The 25,081-nt window shown below is 46.5% G+C and overlaps 1 protein-coding gene across 1 annotated transcript in view; it reads left to right on the forward strand.

Annotated features, from left to right (window-relative positions):
* The window catches only part of LOC120850662, a 173,880-nt gene extending 149,028 nt beyond the window's left edge, over nt 1–24,852 (forward strand). Inside the window, exons 3-5 of the mRNA XM_040223261.3 lie at nt 18,908–18,973; nt 22,795–22,864; nt 24,505–24,852. Of these exons, the coding sequence (XP_040079195.1) occupies nt 18,908–18,973; nt 22,795–22,864; nt 24,505–24,612 (244 nt within the window). The 3' untranslated portion in view covers nt 24,613–24,852. The remainder of the gene's footprint in view (nt 1–18,907; nt 18,974–22,794; nt 22,865–24,504) is intronic.
* The last annotated feature ends 229 nt before the right edge of the window (nt 24,853–25,081 follow it).

Consider the following 25,081-nt stretch of genomic DNA (forward strand, 5'->3'; position numbering starts at 1 on the left):
AACGCTTCTGGAAAAGGTCTATTGTTACAGTGGGAAATGGTAAAGAAAGAAGGTGCGGCTTCGGCATTTTTTTGGGGTGATTACTGACTGGGACCAATATTTTCTAATCTTAAACGGCGACGTAAAAGGAGGGGTTCTTTCCTTCTTTCCGCTTGCGGAAGAAAACAACGAGGAGAAAATCGACTTTTAGATTTTACATTCTTTACCTTACCAAAATGTAATGAAGAAATTGCCCTATTATTGTGGAATATTGCGATTTGTTGCGTGATAGCAAAGAAAAGAACAGTAATATTTAGCGATTTGCAGCCAAATCGCTAAATATTACCGTTATTTTCTTTGCTATCACGCAACGGATCGCAATAGTTCAAAAGAATAGGGCGGTTTCTCCATTACGTTTGGTAAGTAAACAATGTAAAAATTTAAAAGTGCAAACTCCTTCAAAATTAAAATTGTTAAAGGAAGCTTAGTCTTCTCGATTTTCTTCTCGCCGTTTTCTTCCGCAGACGGAAAGAAGGAAAGAACCACTTTTTTTACGTCGCCGTTTAAGATGTAAAAATATTAGTCCCAGTCAGTAATCACCCAAAGATATGGCCATGGGAACTAAGGTGTGACTTGAAATGGGTATGATATAATAAGTTTGCAATATTTTCCATTGTGGGCTGAATCTAATTCCACATTTCATAAATATTGGCGTTTCAACATAGCTCAATGCGTCAAAAACCTCATATAGTCTACAAAAGTTTACCATGATTTAGTTTAAAACTATTCCTCCCTTGAGCCTCACACTGTTATGCTGCTACGTCAATCGAACTTCTTCAAGGAAGTTCCTCCCCACTCCACATCACTCAGACACACTTTCAAGGTCACTATGAAAGTGAAGCCCCAACCGGATCTTTCCCATCCCCATTGCGCGTCACTGCACGCGTGACTCGGAAGAAGTTGTACGAGTTGAGGGTGGTTTGGAGGCGCAGAAAATGTCAATTGTTCGACTTTTTGTTTTCTAAAGAACTGACGCGCGTAGGCAAAATTTGTTTTCAGTTCGTTAATCCAGAAGTGACAGGGAACGACTACCACAATTATTTGACCAATGACGCAACATTGTTGCGCGGCGCCTTTAAGCCCAACTCCACCTAAAATAATCAAAGCCTAGCAGTGCACTTGAACTGTAACGTCATCACAGTGAGGTGAGGCGAAGACATAGATTGGATACGAGGGCTGCGTCAGTGCTCGGCTGGGTCTCGGGTCCAATCAACACGTCGAAAGACGGTCGGCGTCGAGCTCCGATTCAATAGACCTCTTGCAATATGTACAGCGTCACGACGGCAGGGGATTTTGGGAACCCTCGGTACAAACAACGCGCCTTCTCGTTGCGCCTCCGCTACTGCGCGTGAGTTGAGGCAGCAATCGCCAGCAGCCGTCGCAGTCATCCGCCTTCCCGCCTTTCCGCCGTAACGTTGTACGTCCTTGACGGCGCACCGTATCCGTGGCAGCGTAAATGCATTGCGACAGGTGAAGCTATTCGCTTGCTTCATTGAGTTAGGACGGCGATGCGGGCTAGTTGGTTCATGCTTATTGGATTCGACATAGCGCAAAGGAAACGAAGACAACGTAGAAGGTTGTAACAGGACAAGCGCTTACTCTCAACTGAAGTTTTTATTGAAAAGGAACACCGAAGTAAACAGTAGCATTCCACACCATCATGGCCAATTCAGCACGTGCCGAGATAACATATCTCTTTGCTATCTAGAATGACCGATGTCTGGCTTAAACATAGGCCAGTCCCTTCTTTTTTGATCGTGTAGGCCTCTAAAATTTCCATAGTCATCTGACCCCCCCCCCCCCTTTCCAGCAATTCTAATGTGATGGAAGTTGGGCAGGCATCCACAATCTGCACAATAAATCGGCAATCCCCCCCCCCCACACACACACACACTGTCGGCGGCAACCAAGCATGCGCACGCAATCGTTTAATTATACATCGGCAAGTTTGGCCAACGTATACCTTGCCGCACGTCAGCGGAATCCTACACACGAAGCCCATCGTAGATTCCACATATTTGTTCCTATGTTTGACTGAGCAAATGCACTTGTATTCATGTTTGTTGGCAACCCTTGGGCACAATAGAGCAAGTTTGTTAGATGCAGAAAACACCATAGACACGTCGTATCTCTGCGCCACTTTTTTTTAGATTGCGGGATATTTGATGAAGGTAGGGAATGACTATGGGTCTTTTGCTCCGCCTATATTTTTTTTTTACTCTGTGGCCCTCCCCTCACTTTCTTAGGCAGCGACTCTGCAACAGGTACCAACAACGATGTGGGGAATCCGGCCGCAACCAGTCGCTCCACCTGCCGGCCGAAACTGGCGTGCATTACATGGTGGCACGATTTCTCCAAAGCCGAATGTAGGGAAGATGAAGCAATGATTTTTTTACGAGTTTTTAAGGCGAGGACTCCAAGGGGAGGAGACCCTTCTTTCATCGTGGTTTATATGACCAAGATATGACTGCCTGTGAATTCTAATCAGAGGTCTAGAAATTGTAAAAAGCGACCATCCGTGAATTTAAGCCCCTCGGAGCACCGTGCGAAAACATCCAAAACTGCCGTGGCAGTTGTTTCCTCCGAAACACACTGAGATCCTCTTATAATAACCAGGTAGTCGTCTACATATCGAATGGCTTTGCATACTTGTTCATCATCTAGTTTGTCGCAGAAGGCTAAGTCGCATTTGGCTAAGAAAATGTCACTTATCATGGGAGCCTTACAAGACCCAATACAAATGGCTTCTTTTTGCACGTAAAGGCTACCGTCATACATGATGAGAGATGATTCGAGGTAAAACTTCACCAGCTCCAAAAACCCACCAACAGAAATGCCGCAAGCGTCCCGGAAGGCTATCGTGCCATTCCTTTCTAAGCACTCGCGCACCGAAACAAACATGGCGTCGTGTGGAATCGAGCAAAGCAGGTTCTCTAGATCAATGGAGGAACCTAAAGAGCCCGCGTACGATTCCCCGCTGAAAAAATCTACAATACACTCCAAACTGCACACCAAAAAAGGGTCGGAAAGTTTCAAATCTTTAAGGTGCTTCTGCAGGTACTGGTTAATCAGTTTCTGCCACGAGCCCTACTCCGTAACAATAGAACGCAACGGAGCTCCCGCCTTATGGGGGTTAACAACAGAGAAGACCTCCAAATGCATAGTCTTATTGGTACGTATGTTCTGTTCCAATTTGGGGGGGGGGGGGGGGGGGGGGGGGTCAGCTGCAACTCTTTGAAACAGGTTCAGTGCAACACCGTTGACCTTCTTGGAATCCAAAAAAGCTAGTTTGAAGTTCTTTTTAACTTCAGTTCCAGTTGCTAAGCGAACCCTGATACCTTCTTTGGCTTGATTACCATGGATAAGCTTTCTGGTGCGCTTTTACGACCCCAAGACCAAGAGACAAAGCAAGTGAAAAAACACGAATTAAACGCTGCCAAAAAAGGTGAAAGCAGAGACATTTAGCGTTTTGGGGACTTCAGCAGTGTGTTGCAGACAGCTTCAATTCGTAAGGGCCGAACGCACACAAGTAAGTATTACCGAAGCATCGGGACTAGGTTTCGGAAAGTCATCAAGCATCGCAGAAAAGCTGACCAAGGCGGTGCCTTTGCTCCTCCACAACGCACCGGTGACATATGCGACTGCCTTGAGCTATGAAACTATGCCTCTGTTTCTGCCCCCCTTTCCCTTGCACAAATCTATTATCTAAATCTATTATTAACAAAAATGTGTAATTGCGTCACCTATTATTGATAGAGGTGTGAAGTGTGAAGGCGAATTAACCTCGGCACCAACGCTTATGATCGCTGCTTTCTTGTTCACGATAATAGAGAGTTTTAGTAGACCGTTTTCGCTTTCCCGCTCCGTTCTATGGAAAGCGGAGTCGCCATCGCGCATGCGCGACCCGCTCTGGGATTTGAGCGTGTAGCGTCAGCTCCGCTATCGTCGCCATTTTAAGAAGTACGTTCCACTCTCAGTGAAGGTTCAGTAGGTGGTGCTTTTCTGGAAAGGTGGGTGCTCGCTATTTGAAATCATGCTTGGGAGCGCGCTTGACCGTTATGAACCTCGCTCCACTAAGAAGCTGCGCAGACTTTGTTTGAAAAGGTGTCCCCCAGAAAACGTTTCACGGTGGTCAAGAACCTCTGGCTGCTTTGAGAAATCGCTGGCCGCAATCCTTTCACGGCCCCTGAACGGTGGGAACAGGTGCTGCCTTGTCTAAGCCAGCGGGCTCGATTTTTCTATGCGAGATGACGACGACGTTGAGAGGATGACACACCGGGCGACGGCGGTGTCTCAATCTGAGCCCTGGGCCTCAGTTCCTCGGAGGCGGCAGCTTCTATTTCGGCTGGACTACCTCCTTGGAGCATGATTCTTTGACCCCAGTGGACCCCAGTGAGCAATAGCGCCATTATGTTCCTGGTGCTCCTTCATGCACTGATCGAACGGCGTGCAAGATCCTCATAGCTCGCTGCTCACCCGCCCAACCCGCCTCCACGAAGTCTGGACTTCTGCGAATCGGACTGCCACCCTCCCAAATACCAACAACTCATGTCGTCGTCATCTTGCACGTATATACTCATCACATTACCATGTTCCCTAGACGCGGCACCGCGGGCCTCGGTGGTACGGGCTGCTGCTTTCCGCGGTGCCGCGGCTCTCTAGAGCCAAACATTAAAGGTTAAAGACCAAAGACTAAAGCAGTCGGCAAACGGACAGATATTTTGTTTGGTTACTTCAGGCAGCAAGACAGTGAAAATTAGCGAAAGCGAGTGCTCCATTCATATCTCTACTTTTTTTTTTCCCAATGAAATCAGTCTTTTCTTCTTCGTATGCTTCGGTTTGTGATATGGTGCCTTGGTGTTTATGTACACTGCGCGACACTTCACCTTAAATTTGAGGGGCTGACATTTGCCTATTGGTGTAGAATAAAGCGCTCGTTTGGGGCACTAATCTGAGCGACGAATTTTCAGCTTTTTCAATAGCTGTCAAAGAAATAAACTGCAAATAAAAGCTATTTTTTTCGTGTTCGTATTAACAGGGGGGCGCAGTGTATGTATCTGCCTTGGGGGGTGACATGAAACCATTTTGCTTGACTATACACTTCTTTTTATTTCTTTTGTGTGTTTATGAAAGTGCGCTTTTCAGCTTAAGCTCCTGCCTAGTTTCTGCCTCACTTGTGCTACGGTCTTTTCTTGCAATAGAAGGCCACGCAACATAGGCTACTCTTACAATGCTGAATTTAACAGTAACACTGTAATTTGGTTAGATGCAATATTCACACGCACATCTGAGAAGTAGAATGGGAGTCGTTAGTAAACGTTTTTTATTAAAATATTTCTAGATGTCTTTCAGCCCAGTTGGACAGGTATTTCACTCAGTACAAAAGCTTGAATATGATTTACTGTGATAATTTTATACATTCTAATATTAAACAAACAAAAAAATGCCCATGGTCTTTGTAGGTTTCGTCCAGCCGTCAAATTATGCCGTCTGCGCACATCACTGCCTGGTGCTTCACGACGAGCACCCTCTTGTGGTCTTCTTCTGATTTTTTTGATGGACGGCATATGGGCATGCTGTGCGGTCAACGAAACCGCAACAGTTGTTCAGGGGTGTTCCCTTGTCCTTGACGGCCTAATAAAAAAGACAAAGAAAAACACTTACAACACGGCAGTATTTAAGCACTACAAAAACATGTGATATGGAACTTGTTACTCCTCTAAGATAAAGTGTATTTCCATTGTAGGGTTGTAAAAAACTGGGTATCGTAAATTAATATATATATATATATATATATATATATATATATATATATAGTTGTTCCTTAATTCTGCTAAGGTTTGAGGTCGTCAAATTGTGCATGCGAGGCCCGCTACGCCGGAATTCAAAACGAAACTTCTGAAAACTGTTCTAATCTACCACTATTGCTAAGAAGTCCAGGGCTGTGTTTGCAAAATTTTGCATTGTTTATGCCTGTCTGGTTTTCACCAGACAAAAAATTGACGTGGAATATTCTTTCGACCGTTATTGGTAGCTCTTTTCAAAACACCACCGGGTAACATATTCGGCCGCCATATTTTGGGCATCGCTTTTAGTGCGAGACTTGTGACTAGAACCAATTTCATATTCAGTATTGACGCAGCATTCGTGTCTAATACGTCTAGACTCGCATCCGCGACAAACAATGACGTAGCTCTCTTGCTCCCTAGACACTTGGCCAAAATAAGGCGGCCTCGAAGACTAGCGGCACCATGGGTTGCACTTTTAAAAAGGCTGCATTCAAGTTTCTATTATTTTCTAAATCTACCAAGGAAATCCAATGCAAACCTTTCTTGAGGAAAGTTAAACAATTCAAAAGTTGCGAGCGAGTGTGAATAAATAAAACTGAGAGGAATGGTTTCTTTGGTGCAGCTTGCGAGCGCTATGCTCGTGGTCAGCTTTTAGTGGCATTTTCGACAGGAGGGCGCATGCACAGATATAATCGGCGTTCAAGCACGCGCACCCGTACATCACTCTGCATAGCCATAGGACGTCCACAAAACGCGACGACTTTACCGATGCCGTGCTGGTTGCAAAGTGATACTCGTTCACTTCGTTTGATTATGCTGTTTTGTGTTACATAGAACTCAAATCGAATGGTTTACTTTTTACGCGCGGGGCGTACGCTTTACTTCTTGATTCGACCTCTTTCAAGCTGAGGTCACGGTCAAAAACATCGACGCGTATTGAGTAAGTGCAGCCATCTTGAGATCTAAGCGATCACGCTAAGGACGCTGAGGGCAGTCCGCTCTACAACTTGTGAAGCGGAGCGCACGCTCACTCCGCTAACTATACGCTCCAACTCAGAGCGGGCCACGCATGCGCTGTGGGGACGATGCTTCTCGCAGAGCGTGAAGTAGAGCAAAAAGGGCTAATAAAAGTGGCCTACTAATACTCATAGATTACGAACGCGCTCGTCGTGACTTGTCCTGACACTGCCTTTGTACACCTTTGGCGTATAGAAAAAAAGTAACTTTTCACCAGACAGAGCAGCTGTGCTAGAAACAATGGAAACGCGAAATTTACACAAACCATGCAGGGTCTCACCTGTGAGCACAGCTCTAGTTTCGCCAGGGTCAAGCACCTATGTTTGTTCATGTCAGCGAGCAGGTGGCCGAACCTCTCGTTGATGTGACCCACGATGAGGTTCACAGAACTGAAGAACACCGACAAGGTCCGTCCAAACGCTCATCCAAGTACGAACAGACGGTTGGGATAGGCCAGTCGAGGAAGAACCATGCAAAGCGTCTCGCCAGATTGGCAACACCCTGCGCCGATCTGTCGGGTGCTGGTATTTGGAGGCCCGCATGCACTTCCTAAACGGTTTCTTTTCTACGTTGGAAATATCCAGCAAACTGCGTTCGGAAAGGAAGCTTCGGCGCTTGATGGCACGAGGGATACGAATCATAGATTCGATGTCTCGCCAGCTTAATCTCATTAGTAGAAGTCTCCTTCCTTGAGAACAGCGGGGATTCATCGTGCAGATGCCTTGCTAGCCTTGAGCAACACTGTACTAGTACTACGCAAAAGGATGTACTCGCAATGCGCAAACTTCGTCCTTTTCTCTTATTTTTCTACTTCGAATAAGTAAATCTCTTTCAGTTTTAATTCGAGTGGAGCAGAAGCTACAAGAGCGAGTGCCGGCCTTTCAGCGTCCTTGATAAGCACGCGCGCTCGTGCAGTGCAAGTACCGTTTAGAGCAACATGCTCATGCTTATACCTTCGGCTCCACTCGCACACAAGGTGGAACGATTATATTTATATTTCATAGCTTAATATTTCTTCAGGTGTGTGCCTACTCTTTTGTGTTCATTATTGTCGCCTTCGCTTTTACTACCTCTACAATCACGCTCCCTTTCACTCTCTTGGTGTTAACGTTCAGGTTTTTTTGTCTTACTAGTACTATAAACGTCCACTTGTGGGGCTACGCAAGCAAATCTTTCGAACCCGCTCAAAACGCTCCTACGCTGAAGAAAAACGCTCTACTAAAACCCGTTTTTGGACCTCCGCTTTCCATTCCGGCGAAGCAGGCCGCGCATGCGCGGTTTGGCACCCCTAGAGCGGAGCGGAAAATGAAAACGGTCTACTCGTTTTCGATTTCACGGCGTTTTGGACGGGAGACCCTGAAAACACTGTACACGGCTCTGGTACTTCCTCGACTGGAGTACTGTTCTTCAATATGGAGCCCTCATCAGATACACCTCACTGAGCGCCTAGAAAGTGTGCAGCGCCGCGCGACTCGAACCTTGGCCCGCCACGACCATTCCTCTGACTACGATGAACGCCTGCAGTCTCTTGGCTGGCACCGCCTGAGCCACCGACGAACAGTGGCGCGTGTCCGACTCGTTGCTGTTGCCGCTGGCCCTTCGCTGGCCGGCTCCTACCTAGCATCAGTTCACCGTATCTCTAGCCGGACAGGCTGCCCTATCCCTCTCCGCGCCCGCACCCGGCGACACGAAGCTTCGCTCTTCCCCGCCGCGGTGAGCACGTACCTGTCCTTACCTGAGCGCACGCGCCCACCCCTGCCGGGGACTGGGGACGAACTCCGCGACTTCAGCAGGACTGTGTCGCGTGCTCTCCGAGCTCAGTAACTCTGTGTACCTATCATTTCTTCCTCCCTTTCATTTGTATATTCATCATCATCATTTCACCTGTTAACACACAGCCGAGGAGGCAGCCAGCACTTGGCTGTACGGGCTTCTGCCTTTTGGCTGCCTCAGGCACTCGGCTGTGTGGAAGTTGTGTCATTAAACACCTTGAACCTTGAACCTTGAACTAAAACTCTCTAATAGCTCGAGCTTCTATGAACGACCCCCTTGTGTTGCTTCACATTTTTGGAACGTGAATAGAGCTGCCGCGCTCGTAAAATTTCAGTGGTACAATAACCTGCGAGTACATCGAGCGCAGTAATTTTTTTTTTTTTTCATTTCAATATATTACGTTGTTTCGAGAGCAGTGCTCTTCGCTCCACGAAGAAATTCAAGGAGGCGGCGTCAGCGGACAATTCCTGTCATCCGAAATTCAGTCTCCTCACCCTCGAACACCAGCGCTGAAAAATCACACTTAGCGCACGGAGCGCGTTTTCAGTGGAAGGGTCAAGCTCGAAGACGCTCGCCACTTAAAAGGCCCGCTTAAATATTCCCTTTCTGGAAACATGAGTAACCTCTTTGCGAGACTCTCGGTCGCCTTACGATGGACCGCTGCGGACGGTATACGGGCCATCCCAGCCCATCCGGCGCTTTTAACTAACCACGTGACGACACTTCCCACGCTTCACTGCGCTTAATTCTCCCGAAGGTCACGTGAGACTCACACGGCACTGATTTGGCTTCGGTGCCTCGTAGCCTCCACTAAAGTCCATCGTAAGGTAAATCGGAGTACAGAACAGAAGAAAGAGAAACGACAAGAGAAAGCGAGGGGGAAATGTAAGAAAGAGCGAAGCTGTCAGTTTGCCACGTGTCCTCCAACCTCTCGAATTCGGTCATCAGCGTGCTCCCCTACTAAGCACAGCCTTAGACAAGGGCTAGTTTTTCATCTTCGAAGAAAAACCGGTATTTTTTTTAGTAACAGTGACATGTATGCTAAAGCGCGCGCATAATAATCGTTGGGTTTCATTTGCACATCGCATTACCCCTATAATAGCTATTACAGATCTCTGATTTGTAGTGTATGCGTAACAGTCGACATTGCGCCGAGGCGGAACCTCGCACTTTTTGCCCTCGAGTAAGTCGTTACAGCCTCATGAAAGTTTTAAAAAAACACTCAGGTAATAAAAGCTTGTGAGAAAAACTGAACTAGAGAATCTTCTAGAAACTGAAGAGTGACAACCGACGTTTCCTTACAAGACTTAGCCACGAAGAAACTGCGCCGAAGAAAAGGGGCTAAAGCCTGGTTCAGTTCACATATTTACGTTTTTCTGACCGAGTGCGTTATGACCTGTTGTGACCGCTTAACGATGATGGTGATAAGTGACGATGATGATTAATTTGAGGGTTGTTTCCTTTTTAAATGGATGGGCTGGAACTGGGTTCGTGCCCAAGCATGGAGTGATGGGAGTCTTAATGGCGCGTGTGGTGAATATTCGTCCATCACTCCTCTAGTCTCTTTGGAGAGTCCTCTACACTAAGCCTGTGCGGGCCCTTGGAGGTCACGTTCGACTTCGTAGCAGACTGTCTGCCTGTCACGCACTTACGCTAATTTATATTCATCAAAACGTCAATGAGGCAGCTTTAATGATGTACCTATTAATAAAAAATGTTATGTTCCTTATTAAACTGGCTCCTCGTCTATAGCTAATACGCCACAAATAGACTACTTCCAAAAATCCCCGCACGCAAGACTGCGCACATTCAATCATGTGATCTATATTTGACCATAAATAGGAATCTCATAGTTTCGGTTTCGATTGCTCCGTTGACAAAGTAGTGCATCTCAGCACTGCTTGAATATAAGGTCAGCGCTCGCTTGCGCACTCATTCATCTTCGTGAGAGCACCCGTTGAAACGCGGACCTCCAGCAGCCCTAAGGACCTGCCTGGACTCAGCGAAACCCTCCCGGGTCACGAATCATTTAAGAAGCCTAGGACATTTCAGACGATGGAACAGGATTGTGGCCCAGTATGCTTTTAGAGCGCAGCTCTTAGGGGCCCGTTCCCGGCTTGAGCGGCGTCGCCGTCGCCGTCGCCGTCGCCGTCGGCGTCGCCGTCGACGTAACCAAGGTCATCCCAAGGTCACGTGTCCCCCAAGGTCACGTGACCCCTCCAGGTCACGTGACCCCTCCAGGTCACGTGACCCCTCCCAAGGTCATCTCAAGGTCACGTGACCCCACGTGACTCCCAAGGTCACGTGACCCCTCGAGGTCACGTGACCCCTCCCAAGGTCATCTCAAGGTCACGTGACCCCAAGACCCCACGTGACCCTTTGAAGGTCACGTGACCCCCAAGTCACGTGACCCCTCTGAGGTCACGTGACCCCCGAGGTCACGTGGTCTCCTCCCCAAGGTCACGTGACCCCCAAGGTCATCTCAAGGTCACGTGACCCCAAGGTGACCCCCCACGTGACCCCCAGGTCACGTGACCCCTCTGAGGTCACGTGACCCCCGAGGTCACGTGACCCCCCTCCCCGAAGTCACGTGACACCCCCCCCCCCCCCGAGGTCACGTGACCGCCCCCCCCCCCGGAGCATATTAAAGAATGAGGGGAGGAGGAGGGGTCTACCCTCCCCTCAGTACCCTTCACTCCTCCTCCTCAAGAGCTGCGCTCCAATTCGGCGTTACAGGAATTTGTAAACGGCTTTCACTTTTTTTCTTTCTGTGTCTATTTGCGTACAAGCTAAAACACGCCGGAAGCCACTCAGAAACATGCCCAACATTCTATCCGTATTGGTGGGGACCACATCAGTAAATAGATTTAAGGAGAGTCACATATTCTAAAATGCATGCACTCTATATGGTGTGACGGGATGTCCTGGATTGAGGTTTGCAATTCAAAGCCAAAACCGTGTCCAGTGGGTTCCCAGGACGCTTTGCGTGACACTACGCCGCTAGGATAGCTTCGATTTTGCGAGAGATATATTGTCTTCGCACAAAATGCGTAGTTCCGCAGGATGAGTTCGGCTCGTGTTAGATTAAACATCCGGTATATCATCCCGTATTTAAAGTACGTAAGGTGTTGCAATTATTAAGTGCGAGATGCGTGGAAAACATATCATGGCACCATCATCAAAAATGCTGACATTATGTCATTTTCACTAGACCATGCCATGGTAATCGATAACTTTTGTGTGTTTAAAGTTTTTTTTTATTATTATTATATTCACCAGTACGTTAACTTTGTTTCCTGAGCGTGTTTTTTTTTTAACTCGGAACACAGTACCGGGTAATTTGTTATATATGTTACAGGTTAGATAGTACAGCCGACTCAATCAACCGTAATGTCTCTTTTTATCCCGCCCCGCCCCTGCAGGAAGTAACATACAACAATAAAACGAAAGAACCTGAATATTTTCACAGTTCACTGCCGTACGAAACAAAAACGAAAAACATTTAGAGTAAAGCCTCATCTACACTCAGTCAAACCTCAGCACAACTAATTTATGGCATTATAGTTTACCTGCTGTACTTCAGAAGGTCTGCAAGTTACGATGCTGTCAAAGAGACGGCAGAGACTAACACTCAATGAAGGCTCAGATGCCCAGAACGTGCAGTTAACGTGGATAGCCGTATATATCTAACATTTCATTTCTCAAAAACAAAAGCTGTTATCAAGACCAAGTACAGCAAAATGTATGTATACCTGTGTAGTGCCGCACCTTAGGCGATAAAGTCATCGTTAAATGTTATCGTATAGAAGCTAAACAAGCCTAGAACTTAGTCTGCCTCAACGTGCGACGAGTCTCCCAGCTGAGATGAGAAATTTGGCCAGTGCAGTACGACCGCTAGCCTGGGGATTTTAACCTGCACCACGCAGTACACGACCGCACGCCGGTACGATGTTCATCCAGATCGAAATTGGCAGGGGTGGAAATTGAGCCCAGGATCCTGGGTTCTGCAGCGCGAGCTTTCGCACCACGCCCTCCGAGCTGGTGCGCGCTAGCCCACTCTGCCAAAAATCCCCCGTATAGACGCTTTGCAACAGCTGTGAATGGACGCCGCCATAACTGACCTTCAGTTTTTGTTTCCTCTTACTCCGTTTATTTCACTTCATCATTACCAGAGCAGGCCAGGTTATTGCCATCTTAGATTCAACTGTGTCTTTTTCTGAAGCATCGGCCTTTGTAGAGGATCGTCAACTACCGTTTCAGTTGCTCGGCATCTCGGTAAGAGAAGAGAAGGTCAGCAATGGCGTCTGTAATTTGGCGCGTGTGTAAAGCGTCTTATAGACGCTTTACACACGCGCCAAATTACAGTATTCAACTGTATTCACTTGCGGCCATAGCTTTGTGCGCGACCGCGGAGCGCGTGCTGATGACTAGCTTCCAGGGTTCTTTTGCAACGTGCATTCCACACCGTCAAAATGGCCGGTCCTAGCAGCCTAATAATGGGGGCTCATTCTGAGCATGCGCTCTAGACAGCGCCCACAAATATGGCGCCCAGTAAATACTCCTTATAGAAGCTAGTAAAATCCGAAAATGTGCCGGTATACACTGTTGGTGCTGTGTTACATAGTCCGTCGCCTGTAGTTTTCTTTTTCTTTTTTGATCAAGGGGTTTTATTCTGTGGCATTTTCAAAGAGGTTAAGAGTGCACGTGTGTACAGCTTTAATCAGCGCTCAAGCGTGCGCTCCCGTACCCTACAACTCCCGGCCGCCAAGTGGCGCTTAGGCCCTACTATGTGCTAAAGCCGCCGCTTCGGAGACATAGGTGTTACTGACTTTAGGTGTTACCATGCCTCATTGGACTTGCCGTAAGACAACGAGCGCGCATCCACTCCGGCCTTGGAACGTTGTGCGTAAGCTAACCCTGCTCTCAACTATTTATCCCGCCTATGCACTGCCTGTTATGGGCAATGTAGGGCTGTTTCACACATTAGCGTTGGTAGCGCTAGACCAACCAAAACGACAGCTACCTACAGGAATAACCATGTTTTGTGATTGCTTGACAAAGCTGATATGTGTACTGCTTGTCGTATTCTGCAGGCCAGACTTGCTGCGTTGACTCCGTCGTTGCTGTAGCTCAGTGATCCTCGCGCAACCAACGCGAATATCCGAACAAGGCAATCTATTTCTTGACCAGAGGGAAACACTTCTTTTTCTGTTAAACAGCGCTGGAAAGAGCTGGCGTTGTTGAACATGGTATGCCTTCTAGCATGTCGCGCTTGTCGCACCGGCTCCTACTCTTTAAGGAGTATTCACTGGGCGCCATATTTGTGGGTGCTGTTTAGAGCGCATGCTCAGAACGAACCCACATTAATAGGCTGCTAAGACCGGCAATCTTGAGGGTGCGGAATGCACGTTACAAAAGAACTGTGGAAGCTCGCCATCAGCACGCGCTCAGCAGTCGCGCACACAGCTATGGCCGCCAGTGAATACTTCCTATAGAATACGAGCCGGTGCGAAACGGTTCCTATTCTGAGCTATAACTAAGAGCCGCTTTTTCACGAAGCATGGCAGTTCCTTTACAAGCACTGTTTGCCACGCCGGTGGTAGGGTTGAGTTCTCGCCGTAGCAGAACAGCTCACAGACAAAAATCGCGATGTAACCAAGAACGCTGCTTACGTGCTCGGACGGGTTGTTGGTGGACGACCAACGACGACGGTGACGAAGAGGGACGATGGATCGAAGAACGCAATGAACTTTAGTTGAACAAAACATGCAGCGTCTGAAAATGTACCAGTGTTTATCATGTCTTTCATTATTAATACCGAATACAGAATGAATGTTATTAGTAATGATTTTATTATTTATCTCGTGGTGTTTATCAATATAATCAACGCAATCGCAAGTGTGCATAGCCGATGAAGAAGTGCTGTGCCGGCCGAGGCTAGTATTTTCCCTTTTCAGCAGCTGCTGCTTCTTGCACGTGCGTCAAGAGTGTAAGAACGCAGATTTACGCCTGCGTTCTTTTACTACTTAGGCCTAACCTTAGGCGTAACCTTACGTGATCGCGTGTCACGTACGATTACCTCGCCGCGTGTACAGTTAAGTTAGGCCTAACCTTAGTCGGAATCACGCAAGTTTACTTGATTATGTAATCCTACGTATTTAGGCCCAACGCAAGGTTAGGCGTAAACTTACGTTGCTCTTAATTGCGTAAGATGCGTGAATAACCCATCAAGACGTGTTTACGTGATCACGTAAAGTTACGCAATCATGCCCAACGTAATATTAGGCCTAACTTTACAATAGGACTAGTTACGTACGTTTACGTGCTTGCGTGGTCAGTTAGGACTAACCTTACGTTGGGAATAATTAAGTGAGATTACGTGATTACGTTTTACGTAATAACGTAATCATGCGTTCCTTATATAATCCTTTTACCCCGAGGCGCCGCACTTCTTACGTTGGGCCTAATTATGTAAGAGTATGCGAATATATGATCACGTCATCAGGTACTCATGAGGTGATAACTCTCTCACCCTGATGCACCGCCGTTGTTATGTTAGGCCTAATTACGTAAGATCGTCTAATTACGTAATCATCCCATTGTGTGCTAATTACGTAACTCTTTCAGCCCGAGACGGCGGCGCCTCGGGGCAAGAGGGTTAGGTTTTCGTTTGCGCTCATCGTATGTTCAAGTTATGTACCCTTTCGAAAGTCACGTGTAGAATATTAGAAGGTCTGAGCAACTTCACAAGTGCGTAACAACTGACATCGTGGAACGTCCAAGTCATTCCATGAGGTAGAGAAAGTCGAAGCGCGACCAGCGCTAAGAGCCGACGAGCCAGTCAAGCAGCGTCAAAAGTGCCACGTCACTGCTCTCATCACCTTTTTCTGTGGGTGTGTTTTTGCTTCTAATCCAACCAAACGCATAAAGTGTGCCGTGACATTGCGGTTCTGGTCCGCCATTGTACAGGCATTCAACAGCTGCTAACCAGGGGGCAGTATTTCGAAAGAGGTCTATATCGCTTACAACGACATACCGCAAGAAAACCAGTGCGAAGGATGCATACAGAAATGCCTCACATTTAAAATTAACAATTTTTGCCTCTTTTTAGCACGCTCAGTGCTAAAGACATTTTTACTTTTTTTTTTTTTTTTTTTTGGGGGGGGGGGGGGGGGATTAGGTACGAGTTGTTACTTTGTAATATCTTCGTTAGTCATAGTCATACACGGGAAACGGATGCTCCTAAGTAAAATGGCATGTTTGATTTTTGTACGGTACACTTCCCGTTTCAGCATAAAAACGGCACAATCAATGCAAGGCCAACAAACGGGACAATTTCCGTTCACATTCCTTCTGTATTTATACGGAACAGTTCCCTTAGCTGCACAAAGGCGTTACACTGGATGCAATGCCGACAAACCCGGGTTGAGTCCCATTCTCATTTTCCACGGAACCTTGATGGGATTCTCTAACAGATACTTCCTTGTGCGCCTTGATCCCGCCGTTCACCCGTATACCTCTGGTGGAAGCCCTATCTGACGCAGCTCCAGATGACACAGTTTGCGGTCATCTGCCTTTGTGTTCTCGTCCCATTCTTCAAGGGCTGCGGTTAACCAGGGTTCCACTCTTTGATCACAATCTATGAGCACATTGTTTTCTTCGTTATGTTTGCACACTTCTACGTGAACGTTTATTGTCACAGGCGGGCTTCTTCGCACATCAGCAACTCCAGTGAGAAGAACCAGTGAATTTGCGATGTTCAGAGGCTACGAGTCAGCACAGCTAATCACGTTGCAAGAAGGTCAAGCCGCGTTAATAGTACAGATAAAGTTTTCTGCTGCTAAGTTAATAACATGATATGACCTCGTATTCTGAAAGCGAAAATACAGCTCAACAAAGAACATTCCTGTTCTTTGTTACCTTTGTTGCTTAAAATAAAACGCAAATTTCTGAATAAAATAAATAAAAAAAACAGTGAATTCTCCAGCTACGTTATGCCCCGAAAATTAAATATGCTAAAAGAAGGTCAAATAATTGTAGTTAATGGCTAGCTAATCTAACCGATTTCGCTTCTTTTCTACTGGCCCTCATGGCCCTTAACCAAGCCCCACAGCTAAATATTCCTGATGCAAGCATTTATTTTTTTAAACTCTGATCCTTCTAAAAAAATACCCTGCGTAGTGTTCTGAATCAATGTACGCGGGCGTATTCCTACTTTTCACGCTGCAATAAAGTTAGAGATCGGAGTGATCCGCCTCATGGAGATGGCGAATGACCCAGCCCTGCTCCATTTTTTAGCTACTACTTGACGTGCCCGTAATACTGAAGTAAACTATGGCCTATATTCCATTTCATGATATTTTGGCAAACAGCGAAAGTCACCGCCCCAGCAGGCCAGGCTGGGGTAGGAGCGGTGCACGCAACAACGTATCATCAGTGTACACTACCGTCGCAAAACAATAGTCTCTGGATTGCTCCAGGGATCAATAGAGTTCAAACTTTGCCTAGTTACGCTTCAACGCAGTTTAAATTGATGATTGTTGTTACCGAGCGCAGATTTCTGATAGACTTTCACGCTAAAGCCGTGTAAAAAACTGACGTCACCGTCGTAAAAGCCTCCATCAATGGTTGGTTTCATGCAACGCCGTTTCACTTCCGGTGGTACGTAGTCTGCTAACAAAACTGGGGAGCACTTTCCGACACTTTATGCCAATCTTATAAGTGTTATTTTAAAGCCATGACTTCATAAGACGCACTCCACGGGCCTTTTTTTATCGTGTTTGTCCGACCGCATGACGTCGCAATGACACGTGATGTCATGATTTAACGTGATGTCACGGTAAGACGTGACGTTGCGATGTCACGTGACGCAAGCATTAAAACGTCATTTTCTCAAGTGACAACAATGTCACGTGCCACAGGGTGTGACGCGTGACGTCGTTGTATCACGTAAAGTTACTGTGTGATGTGACCTTGTGTCACAATTTCTCCGCTTAACTTGGAGGGAACGTATCTCCGCTATATTTCGATATAAAGTGCTACTTCTTAACATATCCCATCAAATGCTATCGCGTCTTCATTGCATTTGACGAAACGTCTAAACCAGGCGATTTCTGTGTGTTCGAAAAAAGCAGGACTCATGCCGAGTGACTCCTTTGACGATGGGACTCAAGTACGTTCGAGGACGTATTTCGGGGCAAAAGACCCGCGCTTACCTCAGTTGCTTTTTATGTCCTTTTTTTTTTAAATCGCCCCGGGCGGCATCCACTGGGACCTTTTTTGGTCGCCGACGAGCCCACGTTTCGAGACCCAGCCGTTTTTGAATTTGCATAAGGGCCAATATGTCTAAGAATTTATTGCCAGCCGATGCTCTTTCATGTCGCCGACTGCTTCCAGTGGTGCAGTCAGTCACAACGCGAAAAAGCGAGGTGAGCGAGATCCGAGGCTACTCCCGGTAACTCTAAAGGGAGGTTGGCAAATTCCCGTTACCCTCATTTATCTGGAGGCCTCTATGCGCCGTGTGAAGAAAACATTTAGCTCCCTTTAATAAAAGGACATTAGCTAAAAATACCTTATGCTGCCGTGTGAATGGGGTTTTAGTTTTCAATAGCAAGTTGTTCAAAAAATGTTGCTGTTTTCTTTCAGTCAATAACAACGATAAAGATATATTTTTGTCCATGAAGGGTTACTGCACTAAAAATTATATAATCTTTCAGTCCGCGGACGCGTAGACTAAAGTAGCCGAGCGCATTTCACTCGGGAATAATGGGCGGGGACTGACTTGAAGTGCGTTTAGTGGGGCAATAACATAATGTTTTCTTTTTTGCTGGTAAGAAAAACAGAAATGACACATGATTGCGCTTCGTGCGTTTTGGCGGGAAACGCTTGGTTTCACGCGTGAAGAGGGCTGCCGGTACTGTTCCAGCCTGACGAGCTCTAGTTTACGGTACTCTTCCGGGTCCATGTAAAAGAGCTTCTGTCACAACTCGTCCAGTACGCCGCGATCTTTCCTGTACATACATTCAAACTTTCGCCAAATGAAACCTTCCTGCGCCTGTGGTATAGTGAAGTGGGCTCAAATATGCGAGAACGAGGACATGGGTCTTCGTTCCCGAGTCGGGCAAGTTGATAGCTCATGCAACCTCTGCCCATGTTGAATCCAGCACTCCAGGATTCTGCAGTATGACCCTAATGGGATACAAACCGGAGCATTCAGCAAGCCCCGGACACAACTCTATGGCCTTCAGCTAACGATTTGCGTCTATTTTTTGTTTTCTCATTCTTTTCAGGAAATATCCCTTCTACTACCGCTGCCGGGGAATCAGCGCCAAGCGTTCCTTCGCACCGATTACAAAGTAAGTGTTCTTTGATCTGGTCGCTATTTGCGACTCCAGCGAAATCGACTCAACCTAGCGGCTAGAACAGAAAGCTGTGACGGCAGGTTCGCTCGCCAGCCTTCTCGAGCGAATTAGACTTTCACAGCCCCTGGCGGTCTAAATACGAAGTCGTGAAAGTAGCTATGAAAACGCGCAATGAAAATCGCAAGTGTTAGCATTTTTCACGTATCGTCGCATATCCCAAGTTAGAGTCACAACATATATGCTGCGCTTAGTGTACTGACACTACATCCCTGATTGTCTTGCGGACGCCGCACATTTTGCGGCTTACAGAGCGGGCGCAATTGGTGATCGTTGCAACTTCAAATTGCGACTTCCTGAGAATTACATACGCTGTCATAAAGTTGAAGCCGTATCTTTTTGCTTTTGTTTCTGGAGTGTTTTAACATTTCTGGGAACAGCCGATGCGTTGCCAGCGATTTCAGATGAAGCTGAAGAGAACCTGACAACAGTGATGTTAACCGGACTGTGATTACGTCCCAATCCGGCTGAAGCCTCAATTCGGCTATTGCCTCAATTCGGCCAGAAGTTTCAATTCGGCTGCACGCTCCAGTTCGGCTATATGCTCAATTCCGCTAGAAGTTTCAATTGAGATGGACGCTTCAGTTCGGCTACATCCTAAGTTCGGCTAGAAGTTTCGGTTCGGTTGCACGCTTCGGATTGGCTATATCTTCGGTTCAGCTGCAAGTTTGAATTCGGCTGCATGCTTCAGTTTGGCTAGATCACAGCTTCAACTCGGCTGGACGTTCTGGACGATTACGTTGGACATCAAAGCATAAGGTGTATTGAACCATGGTTAAAAGCATTAAAAAAAACGTACACAAGATAGAAGACCAAGACGGGCGCTACTCACAACTTTATTGGGAAAGGAAGATGGAAGTACACACATATATATATATATATATATATATATATATATATAACACACTTATCGTTACCCAGGTTGCACATGCGCGAGATAAAAGAGCATAAACCCGTTTACCATATATTTATCGAAAAAACAAATCTTAGCATTATACAATGCTATTGATGTGTCGCTGAATATGTCTCTTGCCTTTCGCGTGCTCTTTGAATTCTGCTTCTACCGAGAATCTTGCTATCACCGAAGCGTGGCTCGCATTTGCAGACCCTACAGTGCGCGGGCAAATATGCCCCGTCATTTGTCTTTAAATTTTGTGCATGCTCTCTTAAACGGTCATTCGCGCATCTTCCCGTTTGTCCAACGTAAGATTTTCCACACGTTAGGGGGATTTCAGACCCGACCCCTGGGACACATTCGATGTACGGCCTGGCGTGCTTCGTGCCACATCCTCGCTCGTTCCTGCTTTCTTTAGCAATTCGAGGGCAAAGGATGTGGCACGAAGCACGCCAGGCCGTACATCGAATGCGTCACAGGGTCGTGTAGGAAATCCCCCTAACGTGTGGAAAATCTTACGTTGGACAAACGGAAAGATGCATGAATGACCGTTTAAGAGAGCACGCACAAAATTCAAAGACAAAGGACGGGGCCCCGCGCACTGTAGGGCATGCGAATGCGAGCCACTCTTCGGCGATACCAAGGTTCTCGGTAGAAGCAGAATTCAAAGAGCACGCGAACTGCAAGAGGCATATTTTATCAAGAAGTGGGGACCCCAGTGCGCCAGCGACACGTCAATAGCATTGTATAATGCTGAGATTCGTTTTTTCGATAAATATATGGGGGGGGGGGGGGGGGGGGGGGGGTAAACGGGTTTATGCTCTTGTATCTCGCGCATGCGTAGCCTGGGTGACGATAAGTGTATAAGATATATATATATATATATATATATCGGGGTGTCGAACCGGAACCGAACCGAACCGAAAACCGGAACCGAACCGGTATTTTTTCCGCAACTGAACCCGAACCCGAACCGTTACATTTTTATCGCGATGAACCCGAACCGGAACTGAACCGGAAACAAAATGACGGTTACTGGCTCATGTCAAAACGGTTCGGCCACGCGCTGTTGACAATGAATGTACTATCAATGCCATTTGTTTTTTAAGTGCCGTCAACTGACACACACCTCGCTTACATATTTTTCTTCTCCACTCAGTCTTAGGAATATAAACGCTGCATCCATGAATCTTGACAAACGCTGCATCCATTAATCTTGACATAGGAACCAGTATTGCGCTGGTCGCGGCTTGCACGGAAGAAAGAGAATTGGAAGGCTGTGCAAAAAAAAAAATCGCGTCACTGGATTTCATTTTCCTACAATCTCGTAAATCCTAAATGCTGCTGTGTGCTCATTTCATAACACGTTTCTAGAACGCGCGAGTTCTTGAAGCTTGCTTCCATCGGAATGAGAAAAGAAAAGGCTGTGGAGTTTGATAATAATGCATCCGGTTTCGTATAGGCACTTAGAAGCTAACATATTTGTGAGACAGCGAACTCTTCTATTTTAATATTTATCATATTACGTCCTTCTGGCGTTGCGTTCGGTGAAGTGTTTTTCATATTCCGTATCTTGCTTAATGAAAACTTCTTTAAGGGTCTAATTTGAGTTACCGAAGGCTAGTTCAAATAAAGAAAGCTGTATTTTCTCCCCACTGTTCCTTCAATTGCTTACACGCCGAGGTGGCGGGATAGTTAGCGAGTTCTACTTGTAAGTGGGTTTGTAAGGAGGTCGCGGATTTTACAGCTACTGCGTCGGACCCGATTAGATGAAGTCCGAATGCGTAAACGTCGGTAAGGTAACCTTTGAGTGCACATAAAGAAACCATTCCTGTAGAAATCTTTGAGCCTTACACTACGATGTATCCCGTTTCGTATGTGCTGACTTCAGATGTTTTATTTGTAATTTATTTTGATGTTGCAATTTGTCATTTATAATTTCCAAACCGGTTCGCGAACCGGTTCAGCGCGCCGAACCGGTTCGCCAAGCGGTTCGCGGATCGAATTAATCGAACCGGAACTGAACCGGAACAAAATAAATTTACCTCAACCTCAACCGTAACCGAACCCGTATTTTTTTTCGGTTCGACACACTGATATATATATATATATATATATATACTTCCATTTTCCTTTCCCAATACAGCTTTGAGTAGCTCCAGCGTTTGTCTTCTATGCTGTGTACGTCTTTTTAACGCTTTTAACCATGGTTCAATACAGTCAACACTAACTAGCCCAACAACAAGTTCTTTTAAAGCATAAGGTGCCCTCAATTTCGTGGAGAGACGTTAACTATATCCGTTTTAATATGCATTTTTGCACCTTCGCAAGCAATATTGAACACCCAGAATCTCACCGAAAAGGGGGCTCGAGCAATCCTGTTACGTGTGCCTGAATCAAGAAAACATAATTTCATATAAACTTGGGTATGTGACATTTCTTTTACATTTTAATTCTTAAACCTGCCCCCCCCCCCCCTTCCCCCACTATCACAGTTTCTTCGTCCGGCCCTTGCCAGTCTCCGCATGGCGGTGATTTGGACCGCTGCAGCAAAAGATTGCAACCCCTGATTGAGATTATAGTTTTCGACCGCCCAGTGGCCCCACAGACCACCGGCACCTCCGTGGGCTCATAAGTCTTCTAAAAACATGGCTCTCTTATTTATTGATTTAAAGATATGAACATATCCTTGTCCATCAACGCGCGAAGGGCGTGGCATGTCCATGTAGTTTCGCAAAATGATTTGGAAAGCAGAGGGTAGGAAAACAAATCCGCCACCGTATTTTTTCCCTGTTTACAAATTTGCTAAAATCAAGCTTAGAATGCCTCTTTGTTTGTTTGTTTTTGTCTTTGATTTGAGCAGAATGGAGGCGATGTCCTTGAAAGAGCTCTACGAGGACGACGATGGGTGGAAGAACCGGCGGAGACCAGTGGTAAGAGCCCATTTTCCTCAATTTATTAATGAGAATTCAGGACATTATGGCGAATTATTCACTGCGTAAATAGGGAGGAAAGGAAGAGGCTTCCAGTGAGCCTCAATATTGCAACCGGCGTTTTGCTAAAAAGAAAAAAAAAAGCACAGTTTCGTCGGGCCGCTGCAATGGTGTCTATAGATTCGAAATAGCGCGTGCAGTCTCAAACGGTATGAAAGCTCGGTTCGCTGAAGCGGTTGATGCGGTGTTGCAAAGTAGAGTGTCGACAGAGGCACCTTATCTTCAGGTAGAAAATGTTACAGAGAGTCATTCATTTCCTCTTGACACCAAGCTATGTGGGACTTGCCAACACGAGTCCCGCACGGCTGCCTGCAACACCTTCGGTAAATAGGTCTTTCACACTGTTGGAGATATTACATGCCCGTGAAACAGGCAATTTTCATATCAATTTTTCCCTTAAGATTTTCTGGGCTAACTAAAAATAAAAAATTGCGTCATTCTCTATACACTAACCCGAGACTACGACGTCGCGCCACCCCGGTGGCACTGCTGTCTGTAGTGCACATGCGCAGACGCTTCATCTCACTCAAATCTGAGTACAAGCACACGCTTGTTTGTCATCAGCGTGCTGGCATACACTCCTCTTCAACTTAAGGTGGACTGCAGCGGACGCTACGAGCCATTCCGCCCAATCCGGCGCTGTAAACGTGACACATGATTACGCGTCCCGTGAGTCGCTGCACTCCTGGTGGAGTTCACCCAACACCACGGTGTACCCAACGCTCACGCAGCGTTGGGTTGGCTTCAGTGGCTCACAGTGTCTCCTATGGACCATCGTAAGGGTGAGACGGAGTATATAGAAAGGTGGTAAGCATTAATAGTCGGAGATTTCAATAGCCATCTATATTGCATCATTTGAAACGTTCGAGAAGCAAAGGCGCTAAAGAAAGACGGAAGACAGGCCATGTGCAATGCATGGCCTCGTACCAACTTCTTGACCACCAGCTCCTAAGGGTAACTACCTTTTTTCAGAAAAAAAGCATACACTGGTTGTTTATTTCTGCGACAAGTGACTTGTTCTTGTTGAAACAAGAATTATCTTCGTCCGAGACGTCACATTTATCCGTGATATTAGACTTGTTTATGACATTGCGTCCCCCCCCCCAACCCCCCTTCAAGCCTCACCTGTAAATTCACCCCTGAGCTCACGGACAACCCGCTCGGTGTGGTGTTCAACGTGTCCGTGAGCAAAGGGAATCTAAACGTAATTAATTTAAAATGCCTTTGGAAAGTGGCAAAAGAAAGAGCCATTATTTTTTTTATCTTCTCCAGTCTTATGTTTTCAGGTAATCGTTGTTAATTCGAAAAGTGTGGTTTTTTTTTTTTTTTTTTGTGCGAGGGGGGGGGGGGGGGGGGTGCGCTCAAAGAGCAGATTTACCATGGATCTGCGTGGTTGTTGTTGTCGTTTAGTTGTTGGTGCATAACCAAGCAGGGGAATGGGCAAGGATAGGTTAATGCAAAAGCAGAAACAAAAGTCTCTTATGTACTAGTTGTTGTTTGCCTTGCCCGTGGTCTTACCATCGTGATTCTCTACTTCGTCTTCTTCATTGCCGCTGCTCTCGAATCTCTTCTCTTCGCAGGATGCGGTCCTAGGCTGGGTGAGGAACAAGTATGGCGACGACATCTTCGACCCCGACGAACCCCTGGACGCCACTAGAGGCTCCTTCGAGCGGAAGGAGTTGTACTGACCGAGGCGCAGCTCTGTTGCGAGGCACCCCACCCGATGCCAGTTTACAAGCCGCGAGAATCGTGACAACAAAGTCGTCGTACACGCCCAATCGTGTGCTTGGGTTTTCGAGTTACTAAACGTGGAAGCGGTGCTGCCACTTGCAAGGCCAGGCTTCTACATTTCCCTTTTTCCGTAAAAACCTTATAATTTTTCCGCGGTTTTTTTTTTTTTTTTTTTTTTTGGGGGGGGGGGGGGGGGGAAATTTTGTGAATTTAAGTTTTCAGGTTTTCTGGGTTCTTAAAATATTTGACGTTAGGGCCTACATTACTCATCCAATAAGTCCCTTTGAAAAAAAAAGTAGCCAACAGCGTCAAAATATTGATCAACCCTGTACATCTAAAGTTCCATAAAAACTTTTTTTTGCCGATTGTCACTTTTGTATGATTACGAGAGTAAACTTAGAAGTATCAGAAACGCCCGGTAGAAGC

This window comes from Ixodes scapularis, unplaced genomic scaffold (assembly GCF_016920785.2).
Source record: "Ixodes scapularis isolate PalLabHiFi unplaced genomic scaffold, ASM1692078v2 PGA_scaffold7__128_contigs__length_106722199, whole genome shotgun sequence".
Lineage (NCBI taxonomy): Eukaryota > Metazoa > Arthropoda > Arachnida > Ixodida > Ixodidae > Ixodes > Ixodes scapularis.